Source organism: Ursus arctos, unplaced genomic scaffold (assembly GCF_023065955.2).
Source record: "Ursus arctos isolate Adak ecotype North America unplaced genomic scaffold, UrsArc2.0 scaffold_12, whole genome shotgun sequence".
Taxonomy (NCBI): Eukaryota; Metazoa; Chordata; class Mammalia; order Carnivora; family Ursidae; genus Ursus; species Ursus arctos.
Window position 1 is genome coordinate 15,580,088 of NW_026622786.1, and position 19,447 is coordinate 15,599,534.

Sequence of the window (19,447 nt, forward strand, 5' to 3'; positions counted from 1 at the left end):
CTGGATGGCTCATTTGGTTAAGCGTCTGACTTCGGCTCACGTCATGATCTCAGGGCCCTGGGATAGAGCTCCACGTTGGGCTCCCTGCTCAGCGGGGAGTCTGCTTCTCCCTCTCCCTCTGCCCCCCCTCCCCTGCCCATGGTCACTCTGTCTCTGTCTCTCTCTCTCTCTCAAATAAATAAATGAAATCTTTAAAAGAAAAAGAAAGACATTATTATTGCCAAGAAGTGAAGTGTAAGGTGAGAAGGCCCTTTTTTACCACAAGTAGTCATGGTTCAAGAGACTGGAAGAAGTGAAATTGCATATTTGAGTCATTATAGCATCGCAGGGGCCACACCAAGAACATGGTGGTGGTTGGGACGCCTGGGTGGTTCAGTCATTGAGCGTCTGCCTTTGGCTCAGGTCATGATCCCAGGGTCCTGGGATCGAGCCCTGCATGGGACTCCCTGCTCAGCAGGGAGCCTTCTTCTCCCTCTCCCACTCCCCCTGCGTGTGTTCCCTCTCTCGCTGTGTCTCTCTCTGTCAAATAAATAAAAAAATCTTAAAAAAAAAAAAGAACATGGTGGTTCCGGGTGGGCTCTGTAGTAGGAAGCTGGCACGTATTGTGAGCCTCAAGGCTGTTACCTACTGGGCAAGACGCTTCACATCCATCCATACGTAACTGCATGCTGGGAGCCAAAGCAAGCTTATTTCTGGCACTTTCCATCTTAGTCCTGGTCAGGTTATTACTAGTCACTGAAATGCTCAATATTAAAGTCATGACTTACGGAGCAGCTATGGGCCAGGTCTTAACCTCTAGTTGTAGTGCTATGTGGTGTTTTCTCCGTTATTGGCTATGATCATGTGGCAGTTAGTTAGTTAGTTAGTTAGTTAATATGGCAAATAACATTAATCCTGTCTTCCAAAGGAATCGAGCAGCTTAACTCTGTCATATTAATTTATAACTTGCTAGCCTTCTTACAGGCTGTATGGCTTAGTCAAAAGAGGACCCACACATACGTCCGATGGCTGATCTGACACCTTACTTGGAAGTCTAACAGGCACTTCAAACTTCGCATGTTACAGACAGAACTCTGAATGCTCCTTCCCTTTCCCCTTCTCTTGTTTTTCCTTCCATCCTGAACAGATGATGTTCCCAAACACCCACCTTTCTCAAGCCAAAACCCAGGACACGTCTTCACCCCTTACATGTATCCACCAGTGGGTCTCCGACCAAAACCTGTCCCCACGCTCCCATTTCGTGAACATCTCTGCTGTAGTTTCCCTCACTTTCCTCCCTGCTGTTTGCCTGACTCTCCCCACAAGCCAGGCTGGGCTTTTATTACTATTTTTAAAATATTTTTAAAATTTATTTGAGAGAGAGAGAGAGAGAACATGAGTGGGGGGGGGCAAAGGGAGGGTGAGAAGCAGACTCCCCGCTGAGCAGGGAGCCTGACATGGGGCTTGATCCCAGGACCCCGAGATCATAACCTGAGCCAAAGGCAAATGCTTAACCAGCTGAGCCACCTGGGTGCCCCCAGGATGGGCTTTCAGAACCCTAAAGGCACTCGTGTAACTGATTTGCTCTTAATCTGCCATGGCTTCCCACCTCCCTTAGATTTAAACCCTAACTCTGTCCCCTAACATCCAAGGTCCACGTGGGCCCAGCAGGGCCCTGCCTGCTTCTCCGACCTCGTCTCCTGCCGCTGTCCTCCTTTGGCCTCATGGCCCCCCGCTCTATCTCTCTAGCATGCCAAGTTTGTGGCTGCCTCAAGACCTTGGCACTACCTGGTTTGTTGAGGTGAGGGGGGCAGGGAACTTGGAATGTTCTTTTTATAGTTAACAGTAATAATAACAACAGCAACTACGTATTTGTGCTTACCGTATGGCAGGCACCATGCCAAGGACCTAAACTCATTTAATCGACACTGGGATGGACACTGGTGTTTCTCCCATTTTGCAGATGAAGAAACCAAGGCATAGAGAGGGAAAGTATTTGCTCAAGGTCACATAGTGTCTGAGGCCAGGTTTCCCAGAAACCTCTGGGCTCTGAGGCAGAGATTCGCATTTAGGACGTGTGTTGGAGACCCGCCCTGGTAGTAACCTCCTTATGGAGGTGAGAGCACCAGGACCAGGGGAGGGAGAAGTTGAACTGTGACACGGCTGCAGCAGAGATCTCGGTGGACCCTTCGGGGCCCTGTAGAGCTGAGGGGTCCCACACTGGAGGCCAAGGAGCCAGGCCTTTATACTCCTGCATGGACAAATCCTCGGCTGGCAGACGGCCCGGGGAAGGGGTGTATCTTTTAGGCAAGGTAACTTTCTTTACCAAAGGCAGTTCCTGGAGAAGGACTTCCGGAAACTGCGCCTGCTAAGCGGCCAACACTCTGGGAAATGGAAATGGAAGTATGAGAGCTCCAGTCCCGAAGGGAGAGTGAGCAGTGCACCACGCTCTCCAGGACACACCGTGCGTAAGTGACCCTCTCGTTTAAGGATCAAAACAACAAATAGTTATCTCATCGTTCCTACGGGTCAACAATCTGGGGATGGCTTGGCAGAGTGCCTCTAACTCAAGGATGTTAAAGCACGGATTTTTCTGGCACTTGTTAACGTGGTCAGGAAGACTGCAGTCAGGACCCCTGCAATAGGTGTCTGGGCTATCACTAGGTGAGAAAGGTTGGGCTCAACTCCAAATCCAGCAAAAACAGCTGGGGACTTGTAGCCAACAAGTGGAATGAGGGGGGTTAGTGGGTGAAAACAAGATATTACCAAGAGGAGAGACCTAGGGTAGGGCGATGCTTGCAAAACTGACGTAACAGGATTCCTGCTGAAGGCGGGCCAGGGCGATCAGATAGATATCAAGGGTAGAGAATAAGGAACATGATCAGATATTCTTGCGAACCTGACTTAGCAGAATGCTTGTTACATTTGGGCTATGCAGGACTGACAAGGACAGGGGGTGAAGGTCAAGGCCTCATCAAGACAAGGGCTCAGCGGAGGCTGACTGAAGTTTGGACAAGCAGAGTGTCTTTGTTAAGGTCTCTCACGAGGTTATAGTCAAGCTGTTGGCCGGGGCTGTGGTCTTCTCTGACAGCTTGGCCTGGGGAGGGGGGAGATGATGGGACAGACTCAAATGACATGTAAGTGTTAGGAGTTGCAAGGAGAGGATTCTAGGAAGATAACGGAGTAGGAAGCACCAGGAAATCTGTCCCCCCCCCCCCCCCCACCTAGAGGACAGTTGCACTGGCAGAATCTATCTGATGTAACTGTTTTGGAACTCTGAAGTTTGCTGAAGGCTTTGCAACCTCAGGGGAAGACCTGGAGAGTAAATTACCTTAGCCTTGATCAATTTCAGCTGCTAGCGACTAGCAACTACCCATCCCCCAATGGCTTGTAACTGTACCTCTTGTTTTCTACATGAGATTGATACATTTAAAGAAAAAAAATGTTAGTGTGAAAACTAGTATTACTGTATCTTTGGTTTGTGACTCCACACTTTGTTTTCTACATAATTAGAAGCATAGTGAATTTAAAAGAATTATTTGCTTGTTTTTGGGCACACAATGTATAAAGATGATATTTTGTAACATCAGCAACCAAGAGGGGTAAGGACAGAGCTGTAAAGGAGCAGTTTTTGTATGCTGCTGAAGGTATAAATTCAAATGAGAGCATTATAAATTTAGAAGCTTAAGTGTAATCCCATGGTAACCACAAAGAAAATAGATGTATAATATACACAAAAGGAAATGAGAAAAAGGAATTTAAACAATTCACTACAAAAAATCAACTAAACAGGAAAGAAGACAGTAAAGCAGGAAATGAGGGACAAAAAAGCTACAGGGCATATAGAATACAAATAGCTCAATGACAGAAGTAAGTCCCTTTTTATGAGTGATAAAGTGTAAATAGATTAAACTCCCCAATCAAAAGACAGAGATTGGCAGAATGGACAAACACACGACCTAACTATATGCGGGCTGTAAGAGGCTCGCTTGAGATCCAAAGGCACTATCAAGTTGAAAGGAGAGGACGGAAAAAGATGTTCATTGAAAATAGTCACTGGAAGAGAGCAGGGGTGGCCATATTAATATTAGACAACTGATTTTATTTATTCATTTATTTATTTTAAAAGATTCATTTATTTGAGAGAGTGCGCACAAGCGGGAGCATTCAGGTAGGGGCAGAGGGAGAGGAAGGAAGAATCTTAAGCAGACTCCATGCTGACCGCGGAGCCTGACGCAGGGCTCTGTCGCACCACCCTGAGATCATGACCCTGAGATCACAACCTGAGCTGAAACCAAGAGTCGGTCACTTAACCGACTACACCACCCAGGCGTCCCGGACAGAATCAATTTTAAATCAAAAAAGTTTAGAAGAGGCAAAGAAGGACATTATGTATTTTTAAAAAAGATTTTATCTATTTATTTATTAGAGAGAGAGTGCACATGAGCTGGGAGAGGGTCGGAGGGAGAAGGAGAGAGAATCTCAAACAGACTCTGTGCTGAGCGGGGAGCGCAAGGCGGGGCTCGATTTCATGACCCTGAGAGTATGACCCTGAGACCACAACCCAAGCAGAAACCAAGACTCGAATGCCCAACTGACTGAGCCATCCAGGTCCCCCAAAGGAGGACATTGTATAGCAAGAAAAGGCTCGATACGGCACAAAGCTATAATAATTATAAACATTCGTGCGTCTAATGAAGACCATCAAAATATGTGAAGCAAAACCTGATAGAATTGAAGGGAGAAATGGATAGTTCTACGATATCAGTTGGAGACTTCAATACCCCACTCACGGTACTGGATAGAACAACCAGACAGAAGATAAGCAAGGAAACAGAGGACTTAACACAATAAAGGCAACCAGAGTTGACGGACACACAGAGCACCCTGTCCAACGACCAAAGCACACACGTGAGTAAGCCCACAGTGTAGATAGGAAGAAGCCATCGGTGGTGGGGTGTTCCCCATTGTCTGTGACAGAGAAAGACACTTCCCTTCTTCCTCCATCTTACCATCAGATTTGAGATAAAGCCATCTTTGCTTGGAAGAAAATTCACACACAGCCATCCCCTCTGTGGACGGATTTGCCTGAGAAGAAGCTGGAAGAGCTCATGCTCAGTTGACCTTCAGGAGGGCAGCGTGCTGTATTTATCCGGTTCGAGCTCCTCATGACGTTTCCCCGGACGGGAAGACACCTCTCTGTGGCCCTTCAGACGTCATTTGCCCAGAGGGAAGCAGTGAAGAGAATGCACCTTTCGTTCGGTGTTTGTGCACAAAACTAGTGGGGTCGGTAATGAATATGGGTGTGAACTTTTGTGACTGAACACCCCAGTGCAGAGCACAAGGGCCCAGCAGGTCATCAGGGGATCTATGGAACTCCGAGAGTGGGTGACTTGGACGCAGTTCGGCTCTGGTTCTGGGAAGCAAGAGTTCTGTGCCCCCGGAGGCAGCAGGGTTCCCCAGGTGGTCAGGGCTTGCTCTTCAGGAAGCGTCCAGAAGGTCATGGCATCCACAGTGGGGCTTCCTGCCCATGCCGTTTCTTCTGCTGGAAGGATCTTTGCTAAGAAATAAGAACCATAGGGAAACTGCCTCAAAGTACCCTCGGGGAACTTCAAGGTGACTCAGGAGAAAGGCCACAGGGAGACAGAAAGACTGGAGGTCAAATCCTAGATCTACCTATCAACTGCACTATGAGTCGAGATATTTAATTTCCTCCTGGCCCTGAGTTTGTTCCGGTGGGTCTGGGACAGGATTGGGAATCTATATTTTTAACCAGCCCCATATGTGACTCATACCAGAAACCTGGTATGACGCTGTTTCCTACAAGCCATATTGCCTCGTGTTTGTTAAGCACGGACCCTGGAGACAGACTGTCTGGGTTAATTCCAGCTCTGCCAACTTAGGAGTTGTGTACCCTGGGGCAAGTTACTTCACCTCCCTGTCTCGATTTCCCCATCTGTACAATGGGGAGAATAGTAGTACCTGTCTCGTAGGGTTATTGTGGAGAGTAAGTATGCTGCTTGTGAGAAGTGTTTAGAATGGAGCCAATTACAGCAAACACTAAGTGTTACTCTTAATATACCAGAGCCACAGACCATTATCCACAACTCCAAAAATTTTTTAAAAATTCTAAAAATCGAAAAGTTTTTCCCTGGGACGCCTGGGTGGCTCAGTCGGTTATGCGTCTGCCTTCGGCTCAGGTCATGATCTCAGGGTCCTGGGATCGAGCCCCACATTGGGCTCCCTGCTCAGCGAGGAGCCTGCTTCTCCCTCTGCCTGCTGTTTCCCCTGTTCATGCTCTCTCTCTCTCTGACAAATAAATAAATCTTAAAAAAAAAGTTTTTCCCTGCAGTTTCGCACAAATCAATTTGGCAGCAAAACCTGACCTAAACTGATGGGAGGTTGTTGATAGTGTTTATCTCTTATTCTGTGAATATTAAAATTTGATTGAAGAAATACCAACACATTTGATTATGGAATGCTGCCCCACACCCCCAGTAGGTATTACATGATATAGTGTGTATTTGTGTATTTCCTAAAAATCCGAAATACTCTCAACTTCAAAACACAGGGGTTTCAGAAAAAGGATTGTGGAGCTAGATCTTATTATCGTTTGTTGGCCAGAGACCATGTGTGATAACCAGACAATGCGAGAAAACTCGCCCTCTGGTGGTTGCAGGGGAGAATCATGCCACAGGAGGGCCGTACCAGGGGGAAAAGCCCCACATCAGAGACTTGTATTCTCTGGCCCACAGTTCAGAACAATTCTTTTTAGAGGACATTTTTAAATGTCTTCAAGGGCTGCTGTATGGGCAGAGAAGACATCACTTCAGTCAAAGAAATTAATATTCAATTTACTGAAGTACCAAAAACATTACATAAGCTTTTTAAAGTTCGACTTCTAGATCTTATTATATTTATAAATCTAGCAAATGTTAATTACTTTTAATTAAGGGAAATTTGAATATCCAATTTATAAACTTAAGCTCCCTTAAACATTTCCTATTGCATTTATGTCTTTAACATATTCGATTTCCTTTTGGAGTACTTCAATTATCTGGCAAATCTAATGCAAACAAAATAATACTATTAAAAGTTCCGATAGTGTATATATAGTTTCCAATACCATATATAGAGAAATGATTGCAATTTAAAACTGATTACTGAGTCTAAATTGATTACTCAACCATGCACGCTAGATTGGGATCACAAATTATCTTCCCCAAGTAATTTTTAAGTTGCTTTATCAGTTTGCTGAGATTTCCTAGTACCAGAGGGAATCCTGGCCGGGATGCAGATGGATTGAGCATTTGTTACCTGGACCAGAATACTCTGCTCAGTATCCTTTACTTTTGGATGCTTTCATTCTCTCAGCTTCTGCTCTCAGACTCCCTCTTCTTACCTAATAGAATGCAAATAAATTGCCTTTCAACACACCTTTCCCTTTATACCTAATACAACCTTTATATGCCTGCAGTCAGCAAACTTTTTCCATAAAGGCCAGTCAATATTTTGTACTCTGTGGGCTATTTGGTTGCACCTGCTTAAGTCTCTGCCATTGTGACATGAAAGGAGTCACAGACAGTGCATAAATAAGTGTGGCTGTGTATAAAACTTCATTCCTGGCCACTGAAATTTGAATTTCATGTCATTTTCATGTGTCACAAAATATGTCATGATTTTTTAAAAAAAGAACATTTAAAAATGTGAAAACCATTCTTTAGCTTGTGAGCTGTACTAACACAGGCAGTGGGCCGGATGTGGCTCATGGGAAGGCTATCGTTGACTGACGCCTGCTCTAACCCAGAGTTCTGCACCCAGTTAGCCGGTAGGTACTAATGTCAATTCTTGTTCTATGTTCTTTCAAACTTCACAAATTTCTCTGGAATTTCCCACATTCAGAAGTTATTCGGCAGCTAGGACTTTGTTCAGGGAGCACTCTGGAGGGGCTACACCATGCTGTGCCCACACAGGGATGTCCGCCTTTCTGCTGAACCGTCCGGGTCTGTGTATTACTTTGCTTGGGATTTGACAGTGAAATATGGTTTTGTGTAGGCAGGGAAAGTAATGTTTTTCTGTTGATTTCTTTTCCTTTGCTAACCCAGGAGGCTTAACCTTTATTATCTGGCCTAAGATGTTCCTAAATAGAAGCCAATAGATTTAAAAAAGTTTTCTCTGTTGATGGAACTAAAGTCTGATTTTTTTGGGGGGGGGAGTCTTTGAACTCTCATTAAAATTCTTTACCTTATAAAATAGTAGTGAGTACATTACAAGTAATCTTTTCCTAGCCCGTCTGAGGGGTGAGTCATTGACCTGATGACACATGACCGCCTAATATTTGAGTGTTTATTTCCTCCAAGCAAGGACACTCCTCAGAACTGCAGTTCAGCCATTAACATCAGGAAATCCACACTGACGTTCCCACCACCTAGCCCTTGGCCTCCTTTCAGGTTTCACCAGTTGTCCCGGTAATGTTTACAGTAAAATGATCCAGTTCAGTTCATTTAGTTGTTGTATTCGTCTCTGTAGTTCTCTGGTCATTCTTTGACTTGGGTGATCTTGGCTCTTTTGAAGACTCACTATAGGCCAGTAATTTTGTAAAACGACTTGGATTTGTCTGATGTTTCCTCATGATTACGTTCGGGTTTTGCATCTTTGGCGGAAATATTACTGAGGGATGCTGTGTCCTTCTCAATGCATCCCAGTGGTGGAGGACTTAGAATTCTCCCATTATTTTCATTTTGTTCAGTTAAGGTGGTCTGTTAGCTTCTCCACTTTAAAACTACTCTTTTTTTCCCATCGTACCTAATATTTTATGGGGAGGTACTTTTAAACTATGTACATATCCAATTCCCTTTTTTTTTTTTTTAAAGAACGGCTATTCTTTTTTTTTTTTTTTTTAAGATTTATTTATTTGACAGAGATAGAGACAGCCAGCAAGAGAGGGAACACAAGCAGGGGGAGTGGGAGAGGAAGAAGCAGGCTCCTAGCAGAGGAGCCTGATGTGGGGCTCGATCCCACAACGCCGGGATCACGCCCTCAGCCGAAGGCAGACGCTTAACCGCTGTGCTACCCAGGCACCCCCAGATTTGCTTCTTGAAGGAGTTTTGAGTGCAAGTGCTTTGGCACAGAGCGGGCAAACACAACTTAAGATATTACTGAAGAACTCTGCATCCAGCCTGCTCTTCTCCATATTAGGTCCTCAGCAAATCTGTTAGAGACTGCTGACTGACCTGTGACTCATCCCACCGTAGCAAACAAGTTCTAACGACGTTCTGCTGTTCAGACAAGAATGACACGGAATCCCAATAAGGTCTTATCATTTTAATTGACTTTAATGATTATTGCTCATCTGCAAGGATTAATATTGCATTCATTAAAAATCATTCAATACAAAATAAACTTGTTCTTCCCGAGTTGCTCTCCACACGCTCCCTCTGATGCCAGACATTTTCCCACAGTGTCCTTTGTTACATGGCTTGACAGAGATGGAGCCCTTACCTATTATTCCTATGGACACAGTAATAGATTGGGAGCCGGGGGCAGGCCAGAGGGCAGTGGGACCTGGGCCCCCTGCCTCCAGCAGAGCTGACGCGATGGATACCACTGTTGGCCAGGTTACCGCCCCTCAAGGATGGGGTATTCTGATTGGCTGGTTCAATGCCCTGGGGAAAAGGGCTTGAACCGTTAGCATCTACAGAGAAGAAAGCATGGTCACACTGAAAAGGAGTGGGAAGGGGCTGGGTAGGGGAGAACCAGGAGAGGAAAAGGAAAAATGTTTTGGCAAGACTCTGCTAGAAGGCTGCAGAGTGAAAGCTTTCCTTTCTTATATTACTGTTTTTAATGTCTGTCTCTCTGATCAATGGCAACAGAGAAATGAACATTGCTAGTACCTAGCACTAATGCCTGACCCAACTTTGAAGGATCACCAGCTAGAACAAGTTGAGGATTTAGAATCCTGGATAATTATATACTTAAAGCTCATGAGCATAAAGCTCATCGGACCATGCAGAAATGCTGGTAAGCAGGGCGCATGGCATGGGACTACACCTCTCCAATCTTGGAGGGCCTCTCTACAGATTCTTTCCGGGCGTGAGCCAGGACGCACTGGCTACCTTCCCTGTGCACAAACTGCCCTTTAAGATCTTGGTTCATAAACTTTTTGTGACACGTGTCAATTAAAAGAGGTACCACTTCTGTAAAACTAACGTTACACGTGGGGCCTAAAGTCCCTGACCAGTTATACGGAACTACATTTCCTTCACCCTGGTCCGATTTATCCTTCTCCTCCCATCCACATCTACCTCCCTTTAAATATTTTAGGTTGCAGAAGCACAGCTGACCAGAAATTTGCTCTTAAAGGATAAATCCTAAAGATAGAGCTCAGTGTTTTAGACTGAGTAATGGCTCAAGAAATTCGCCTTCAGCACAAGCTGTATGGGGCAGAGCTGATAGAATTTGCCATTATGGCCCCAGTTCATTGATGCTATGAAACTATGGGCTAGAAACAGAAGGACGTATCAGAGTTTGAGGCCAGCATTTCTCCAGACTCAACTCTGCTCTCTCAGCTCCAAAGGTTCAAAAGAGAAACTGGTAACCACTAATCACCCAAGCAGTTCCTCCGTGTTAACACTACACGTTTTTCTTACTTTTTTTCTTCTTTTTTGTGTACAATGGAAATCAATGCTAGGGGACAAAATTAAACTTAATAGACAGAGTGCAGTCTGGTTAAAAACTTGAAAAATAAGGTCTGGTGGGAGTGGAGGAAGGGCTGTACTAAATCCAAGTGGACCAAGTGGATCTTAACAGTACCCATCTCTGAACCAGACACACCACCTTCACACAGGAAACAGGGCTTGGAACACCTGGAGCAATGAGCATGCGCCACCTAACACCTAACCGACCCCGCTGGTGGGCACCACCCCTGCTCCTCTGACAAAGTCAAAGAGCACTGATTCCAGCAGCTAAGAAATGGGCTCTTTTAAGGCAATTTAGACATCGCAGATTGTTCAACAAAGAAGGTACCTTAGCATTTCCTGTTAATAAGGTACCCAATTAAGACTAAAGTCCCCAGAAATGTGAAAGAAAGAATCACCTTTCTGGGCTGGGAGAGTAAAATCCTTCTTTAGTGACTAGGGTGAGGAACCATGAACCTCAGTTTCATCTAAAGAGCCATGAAGCAAGTTCCTGTATGGTCTGCAGAACTTGGACAATGAGATGAAAAAAACAAAAATGAAATTATAGAAAAAAAAAAATCAACAGGAAAGGAATAAGAAGAAAATAAAAGTTATCTTAAAAAATATTTCTTTCAGAGTTGTGTGGTTCATGTGGACTGGTCCTTGGTAAGATGGTCCATTAGTATCTGTAATGAAAGAGACTGGCTGGTTAGCACTTGGGTCTTCACAGGAGAGCTCCAAGACAAACATCAGAAACAGAGGACACTCCCCGGGGTCCTTCCCTGGCCCTGGCTGGGGATCCCTACAGCCATTCCCCATGGATCATTCTTCCCTGTGCTTCCACAGGGTTTCTGGCATGACATCTCTGGTTTCATTTCCTGCTCCCTGATAATATAAGCCAGTGGTTTTCAACCCTGACTATACAGTAATCTAGGGAGCTTTTACAAAATAAGCCTGGGCCCCATGCCAGACCAACTGTATCGGAATCTCTGGGGGTGAGGCCCAAGTTTCAAAATCCTAGAAAACCCCTACTCCTTTACATCTACCACTAGATACACAATTTCTCTGCCCACCTTGTTAGTCCGGAGCAGAGCTCTTGTACTCTTCAAAATCAGGCACACCACTTTATTTAAGAAAGCTGGCTAGCATGCTTGGTTTAATACTGGGTAAAAGAGCTTCTCGCTTGTTTTCCCCCAAGTTACCTGTAATAATTGGGTTTGAATGGCCCATTTTTGTTGAGTCCCAGATATTTTGCTTGGTCATCTGTCAGCTCTGTCAGGTGGGCATCAAATGATGGCAGGTGCAAGCTGGCAACATACTCATCTAGGAAGAACACAGTGGGAGGGGGGCAGACTCCATTTCAATCTGCCTCTCAGGGCATAACCTCCCCCTATTTTCATCCGAAGCTTTTCGAGAAAGAGGACAAGGAATGGAATAACTCTGAAAGCATTTCTATAACTCGAAGTATTTGCTTAAAGGACCCTCGAAGTTGCCTTTCCGGCAGGGTACTTCTCTCTGTACATCCCGAATGCATTTAGAAAGCCACTTGCCAGGGTGACAAAATGGAGTGGACTTGTACCTCCCCATCCTTCTCTGGCAAAGCTTTTGGCTTTACGCCAGTGGTCAACATGCTATGTATGACTCTTACCTTCCTGCAGCAACTTCCTTAACTGAATTATAGTCAAACTATGGAACAAAGTAGATATCAATAGCTCGAGAGAGCTTTGTGTCATTAATATTTATTTAGAATAACATCCATAAAGGCCTCAAATCATAGGATCATGGATTTCTAAGGCAGCTGGTGCAAATTTATTACTCTTCCATAGATAAACTTCCTGGGCTTTACTTTTATGAATATGAATTAAAGAAAAATAAAACAATCTGAGGTAAGCTGTCGGAGGAGATGAGAGTGAGAAGTCTTTCAGCTTTAATTAAGGGGTCAGGGGCTAACCAATTGTAGACGGGAGGTGGGTGCCACTCTACAAGAAGGGAAAGAACCAGAGATGATGTATCATGCCACACGAACACAACACAGCTGTCCCCCAGAACAACAGGAGGCTGCCTATTTACACAGAAGATGGATGATAAACCTAGATTTGTTTCTGTTTCTCTCATCTCGGTCCCACGCTGTAGTCACTGGTGGTGGGAAGTTTACTGAACTCCATACGGCTACTAAGAATAAGAGCATGTATCCTAAATCACTGTGCTAAGCACTTTTACTCCTTAGCGCTAATTCTTACTACAACTCTGCAGTGTATGTAAATATTACTCTCACTTTACTGATAAAGATACTGAGACTCATGGAGATTAGAATCTGTCCTGACGTCCAGAAACCATGAAACGCTAGGATGCGCATTAGAACTCTGACTCTAAATCCAATACTTTCAATGATAACCATTTTACCAAACCACGCAAAAGTCTGGGGATCAGTACAGGTTCCTACCCTTTCTCACTCACCCATTTTCTTCGGAAGCAGGTATACATCTTGTTTGTATCGTCCCTCGGGTGCATTATAGAGTTCTATCAGTGCCAAAGCCTAGGTTGGGAAAAGAGGGCCAGAAAATACAAAAATACTTCTTAGAGAAGGACATAAAAGTAAAACTAGATCTAACAAGTCTTGGGCTAAGTACTGTAGTGATCTATCATAATGACAGTACCCAGGACTTGGCCTGCAGTGAACACCACCACACATCATAAGAGGATTTGCTGCTGTTTTTGTTATTTCCTAATAAAAGAACAGACTAAATACAACTAAGCTGAACACTACATTCTCAACTAACACAGCGAACTCAGAGGGACACAAACACTGACTCTGCCTGACTGATGACTCTCTTCTACACTTGAGAGAGCCCGTCTTGACCACCCGTGACCTGAAACAGGTTGAAAAGAACATAGCAGGGCACACTCTCGTTGGACTCTGACCTAGGCCCAGTTCCACGAATCTCAGGGCAGGAGAAGCAGGCATTTGGCCACATACCTGTGTTGTAGCTGTGATGGACAGAACAAAGGTGGGAACTGTGGAGCAGCTCAGATTGAGCAGACGACCCTGAAAAGGTAAGAGAGGCCTGGGATGAGCTGTGCCCCCCTCCTTCTGATTCCAGCGTCATACAAGTGAAGCAAATGCAGGACAGGACTCAGCTGGTAGACAAAGAATTACAGTTCCAGATCGCAACTCTAGAGTTTATCTTACTTCCTGTAAGTCCATCTGAGTATGACAAGCTGAAGAAGCAGCTGTGGTCAGGAAACAGTACGTTACTTGGTAAAAAGTAGATGTTTTTTTTGAGTGGCTCTATTTTAGGGACCAGAAAGTTTAAGAACTCTAGCTCTATCCAAAGACGAGTGTTCAGGGAAATGTGGGCCTAATACTTGCCCCCGGCTCCCCCGTCTGCCGTGGATCTAACGACACTGCCTGTGCCGCACGGCAGAAGCACCCCCCGCCCCCACCGCCCCGGTGCACGTACCTCTGCCAGGAGGACGACGCGCTTGCCATCGGGCCAGATGACATGGTCCACCTGCGAACGCACGCGCTCCCATGTCAGCTCCGGAGTGCGCAGGCTGGTCTGAAAGAAGACGGCACAGTTGACTGTGGCTATAATGGAAGGGAGGGGAAAAAGGCCTTGCAGTCAATCAACGAGAGAAACCTTACCACATCAATTTCCGTGTTGGAGTGGCCCATGTTGCAAACGATACAGCTGTTTTTCATGCGGTCCAAATGCTCCCGTGTCACTACGTTCTTATTTCCTAAAGGTAAAGGAGAGTAGCCGGAGAAAGTTGCTGGGGAACAAAGGTACCGCCTGGCTTCCAGTGAGAACACGGGAAAGAGGAGGTCTGCTGCATGAAAGGGCATGCGTCCTTTGGGAGAAGCGAGTACACTGAGTAACAGCTCTTTAGGCTCAGTGATGCGGTTTTAAGACTCAACAGTATAAACAGCCATCAGGGAAAAAGACTCTTGGTTCTGGAAAACATGTTAAGGTTCTGATAGCTTATTCGGGTTCTGAGACTTTTTATGGCACGCACACCTACTTTATCTGAAAGTCAGACCACCTGCAAGGTTTGGCCTCGGAGCTACCACTCCTCCACGTACACCAAAGCACTGATACTTACCCGTGCAAGTTATTACGACATCAACTTGCCGGATGACTTCATTTAGCTTTACCACCCTGAACCCATCCATGCTGGAAGAGAAGGAAGGAAAACGATGAGCAAAGCAAGGAGGCAGTGGGACAGAAGCTGGTCACAAAATGAAACCACTAAATTCCCTTCCGAAGTCAGGTCCAGTGCTACCTCGCAGGGGCAAGTGACAAGCTGGGCTAAACTACACACTGGCCTCTTCGGACTCCCCGAGATTCCATGCAGGAAGGGAAAATGCCAAGAAGCTCTAGGAGTGCCCTGGGGTTACAATGGAGGGAACAGAGCCATCCTCCTAGTTTTTTCTTCGAGAGATCTCTGCAAAGAATGGTCAATATAATCAATCATAAACTCTCAGAAACACAATGTACCAGGGGTGAATCTAATAGTATTACAACTCTGTTCTTACCAGGCCTGCAGAGCACAGATGGGGTCGATTTCTGTGATGTAGACAATTGCTCCCAGGGCCTTGAGAGCGGCACAGCAGCCCTTTCCCACCTGTAGAGCATAAGAAAGAAGGAGGGGTGTCAGGCCCATTAAGGCACGGGTACTGGGGCAGGTAGGCTCTTCAGGAGATGGGCATTAATCTCCCCGAAATCACCAATCCTCTACTGAGCCCTTGGAGGGATGCTCTAAGCCAAGCAGAGCATAAACGGATCCAGATTATGCTGTGACCCTCAGTCAGGGAGGTGATTTAGTGGACATTCATATTTCATAGCAAGGGCTGGGGCTCAGGATAGTAAAAGAAATCGGGAGATCAAATAAGTGTTACCATCAGGAAAACAAGACCAAGGAAGAGCAACTGTAACCTCTCATAGCTTATTCCAGAAAAACCTGATTAACTCTCATTTGAGATGCATCTAACTCAAGGACAGCCCAGCAGTTCCGGAACCTCCACGGGTCACTGATGACCACACAATCTCCTTCACCTAGTCTGGTTTACAGATCATCAACTACATACCACTTCGGATCCCACCCTTCACTCCACTACCAGGTCACTTGTGTGGCTGAAGTGCTACATGTTCACTTGAAGTCAGTCTCATAAGAGGTAACTGTTGTCACGGTGGGGGGAGGGGCGGCTAATGCCAACATGCCATTCCACAAGACAGTGAGATCTGAAACCTCAATTGATTTTGTATGTCTCTATTCATGAATCTGAATAAAGCACTTTTGCTACTGAGATACATTATCTCAAGGCGTATTTTAACCCCACATCAGTGACCACGCTGGTAGCACAGATCTCCTTCACTCAACATTTCTAGTAAGTCTGTGAAAAGACACACTGAGGCCCAGCTATTTACCTCACCATAGCCACACACCACCACTTGTTTCCCACCAAACATCACATCTGTGGTCCTCTTCAGGCTGTGGAAAACAGATAAGGGCTCAACTTAAACATTATTAGCCCAAACACAGTCCCTCTGCACAAAAGCAAAAGCGTGAGGCAAGGCCCCATGAGAACTCCAGCTGGAAGCTGGCTGAGCTCAGTATGCCATGAACCCCTCTAACGAACCTTTAACGCCAGAGGAAAACCAAGGGAAGACCAAGGGACAAGACCGGAGTGGTATCAGACTAACACGCGACCCAACCCAAACCTGTCCCCTAGAAGTTCGAGTGTCTGTACACTTCAACCTACCCATCCAAAATGGACTCTCGGCAGCAGTACAAGTTATCAAACTTCTGTTTGGTAACAGAGTCATTGACATTCATGGCCGGAACACAGAGCTTCCCAGCTTTGGAGAGCTGATACAGCCTAAAGGGAGAAGAAGCCACAAAAACAAACAAAACCAACGTTAGCTGGTAAAACACACTCAGTGGCAAAAATCTGCCTAATTCTCTCTGAGCTCTATGCTGCCCTCCCCAGCTGTATTTATTGCCCAAGGATATTAGTAAACAAGAGCATTTCCTTGTCATCCCTCCTCACCTCTTTTCATTTTCTCTCCCCCTGGGCCCCCGCCCTTTTCTTGGAAGGGAAAAAAAAACCCTTTCAATTGAAGAAATTGACTTCTTTTCCATAAAAGGGGATGTATTTCCTTAACCCAGCATTTTCTCGATTAAAAAAACCAAACATGCCTACCTCTGATAAACAAAGATTATCAATGACTCTGCTTCGGTTCCCTATGTGTGCGTGTGTGAGCACGTACCGTGTGCCCCCAACTGAGAAACATTCTTTCAGAGAGAGATCGTTTAGGGTTTTCGACAAGCCAAGAATAGTTTGCCCAGTTTTACTTTTTGTAGTGTATATAATGCATAGTTTTACAACAGGATTTTTTTTTGTATATTAAATACAAAATTATAATACAATATTGAATACAGTTTTTCCAGATATATTCATTCCCTACACCTCCCAACACTGGTTGAGACTCACAGTGGAATAAATGGGAAAGAAAAATGTGTGAACTAGAACCTGGGATAACTTCCTTCTAGGATCTCCTGGATTCTTCAGAAGTAAAAACGGAGAAGTTTTATCTAATGAAGGTATTCCCATTTAGTGACAAGTCAGAAACACAGCCCTCGAGCCTAACGCAGACCAGGAGAGTTTGCTGAGGCAAGGACACAAGGGGCAGCTACTCCAGAATCTGTTACCTGTGAACACCAGTCACGCTCTCTTCCACAATGCCTCGGATCTTCTTAAACACGTTTGGATACTTCTTATAAACCCAGTGGGTTAAGTCTCCCCCATCATCCAGGATCTATAGAACAGCCAGAAGACTTCTATGGGCATTCAGGCTGCTAGAGCTGGGGGGAACTTTGAACCCACTTTCTGTACTAGTAAGAGAGCCCGGTATGTTTTGGAAGAGCACTCCTCAGAGCTCCTTAGAGCAGATTTAGACAGTGGAAACACAGTCAAATTTGTTGGTGTAGAATGGTTAAAAGGATTCCTAAGTCTGTTCTTGGCTATAGTGAAGAGTATTAGGCTAATCACAGACTCATTTTTAGTCTAGAGTCTTGAAATATATAGCTCCGTGGGATGCAAAAGGAGAGCTGGGGCAGGCAGGAAAGAAACCAGAATTCGACTCCAAAGAGGAACCACAGTACTTCTATTTCATTCTGCTGTGTTTGAGCCACATGTGTTCACTTTAGTCTTACCCTTCCCCCACCTTTCCATTCAGTACTCAGACCCGTTCTGAATAGGTATTGAGCTAAACACTTTGGTAACAAAGTAAGTGTATCAGAACATACATCCAAAACATATTTAGGGAACCATGCTTCGAGGGAAAAAAAGGAAACAAATCTATGGTCAAGGTATAGGATGAATATACATCATTACCATGTTAGCTTGCCAACCATCCATGTTCACACAGCGGTCAATACACCACCAGAAGTCATCTTCCGACTCGCCCTTCCAAGCAAACACCGCAACTCCTGCAGGGATGGGAACACATCAGCGGATTCCTCCTTCTGGGAGTCTGCTACACCGATACCAATTTCTGAGATCCATGTGAAGAGAAAAAGGCTACAGAAACTATGCTGGAAAGGAAACAACTTCCACAGGGCAAAAAGTCAAAATGGCACCTGTAGTTCAGAAACCAGTAACAAATTTAAGAGATTTTTTATTTTAAAAGTATTCTGGAACCTTAAAATGTTATTCTCTTTGGCCAATTTTACACTTGGAGCTGTAAGCTAAAGAGATGAAATGAAATGGGAATCAAAATAAAGTTGTTCACTAGGACAATATTTGTATTAGCAAGAATCTTGAAACATCCTAAATGTTTAACACGAGTGAAACGATGAAGTAAAATCACGTGGCCATATGATGATTACAAATGATGCTTTCAAGAAGTTTTCAGTGACACGGAAAACTACTTCTGAAAATGTTATGTTTTAGGTTATAAATTGTATATTGAGATTTATTTATCTCTGTAAAAAGCGAATAGAAAAAAAGGAAAAATGTGTCAAATATTATCCCTGTGTAGTAGGACTATTATTATTATTTTGGAAACTCCTAAATTTTCTATAACAAATACCGGAAAAGAACAAGAAGAACAAAAGTATTATAAAGCTGCTCTCTAAGGATCCCAGGGAGATGGTAAGTCCTTCAGGAAACTTCGCGGTGATTTTCTTCTGAACGTTTTTACAATAAAAACTGTTACAAGCTAAATTGAACTTACAAGGAGTCCACATATTTTCAGTGCAATATTGAACACCAAATTATCGAAGGAGCTACTAATATAGACGGCACTGCTCCCTTGTGTTCCCTCGGAAGTGATGAGCCTTTGGTGAAAAGAGACCAGCTGAATTCATATACCTCATACAGTTTAATATTCCTCCTTGTTCACTTACTATCAGAATTAAGCATCTCCCCATGTAATTAAGATGCTTTTCAAAGGTCATTCTTAATGACCATGTGATATTTCATCAGGGATATGGACCTTCATTTTATTACCCATTTTCTTCCTGTTGCTATTCTCATTACCCTCCACGTTTTACAGCCCCTAGACATACATGTAACCGTAAAGACACTTTTGATATGTACACATTCTATTCAGATAATGATTTCGAGACAGAGTTGGCGAAAAAAGCTGAACTTACCAGCTTCAGCCAGTGCTGCAGCCACCTCGTTCTGAGTGGAGTAGATGTTGCAAGCAGACCAGCGGCACTGAGCCCCCAGGGCACAGAGTGTCTCAATCAACACCTGCGTAGATATATGGGAAGACAGGGTG

The 19,447-nt window shown here is 44.7% G+C and overlaps 1 protein-coding gene across 3 annotated transcripts in view; it reads right to left on the reverse strand.

Annotated features, from left to right (window-relative positions):
- Positions 1-9,288: 9,288 nt before the first annotated feature.
- The window catches only part of AHCYL1 (adenosylhomocysteinase like 1), a 37,752-nt gene continuing 27,593 nt past the window's right edge, over positions 9,289-19,447 (reverse strand). Inside the window, exons 5-17 of one of the 3 annotated variants that reach the window (XM_026484608.4) lie at positions 19,317-19,419; positions 18,055-18,149; positions 17,370-17,476; positions 16,420-16,536; positions 16,085-16,148; positions 15,193-15,281; positions 14,760-14,830; positions 14,302-14,396; positions 14,117-14,215; positions 13,633-13,701; positions 13,113-13,191; positions 11,858-11,978; positions 9,289-11,341 (exon numbers count right to left, since the gene is read on the reverse strand). In XM_026484608.4, the coding sequence (XP_026340393.1) occupies positions 11,335-11,341; positions 11,858-11,978; positions 13,113-13,191; positions 13,633-13,701; positions 14,117-14,215; positions 14,302-14,396; positions 14,760-14,830; positions 15,193-15,281; positions 16,085-16,148; positions 16,420-16,536; positions 17,370-17,476; positions 18,055-18,149; positions 19,317-19,419 (1,116 nt within the window). In that variant the 3' untranslated portion in view covers positions 9,289-11,334. Of the gene's footprint in view, positions 13,702-14,116; positions 14,216-14,301; positions 14,397-14,759; positions 14,831-15,192; positions 15,282-16,084; positions 16,149-16,419; positions 16,537-17,369; positions 17,477-18,054; positions 18,150-19,316; positions 19,420-19,447 lie in introns of all 3 variants that reach the window. The other 2 variants (XM_026484609.4, XM_057310385.1) reach the window with 2 other exon arrangements.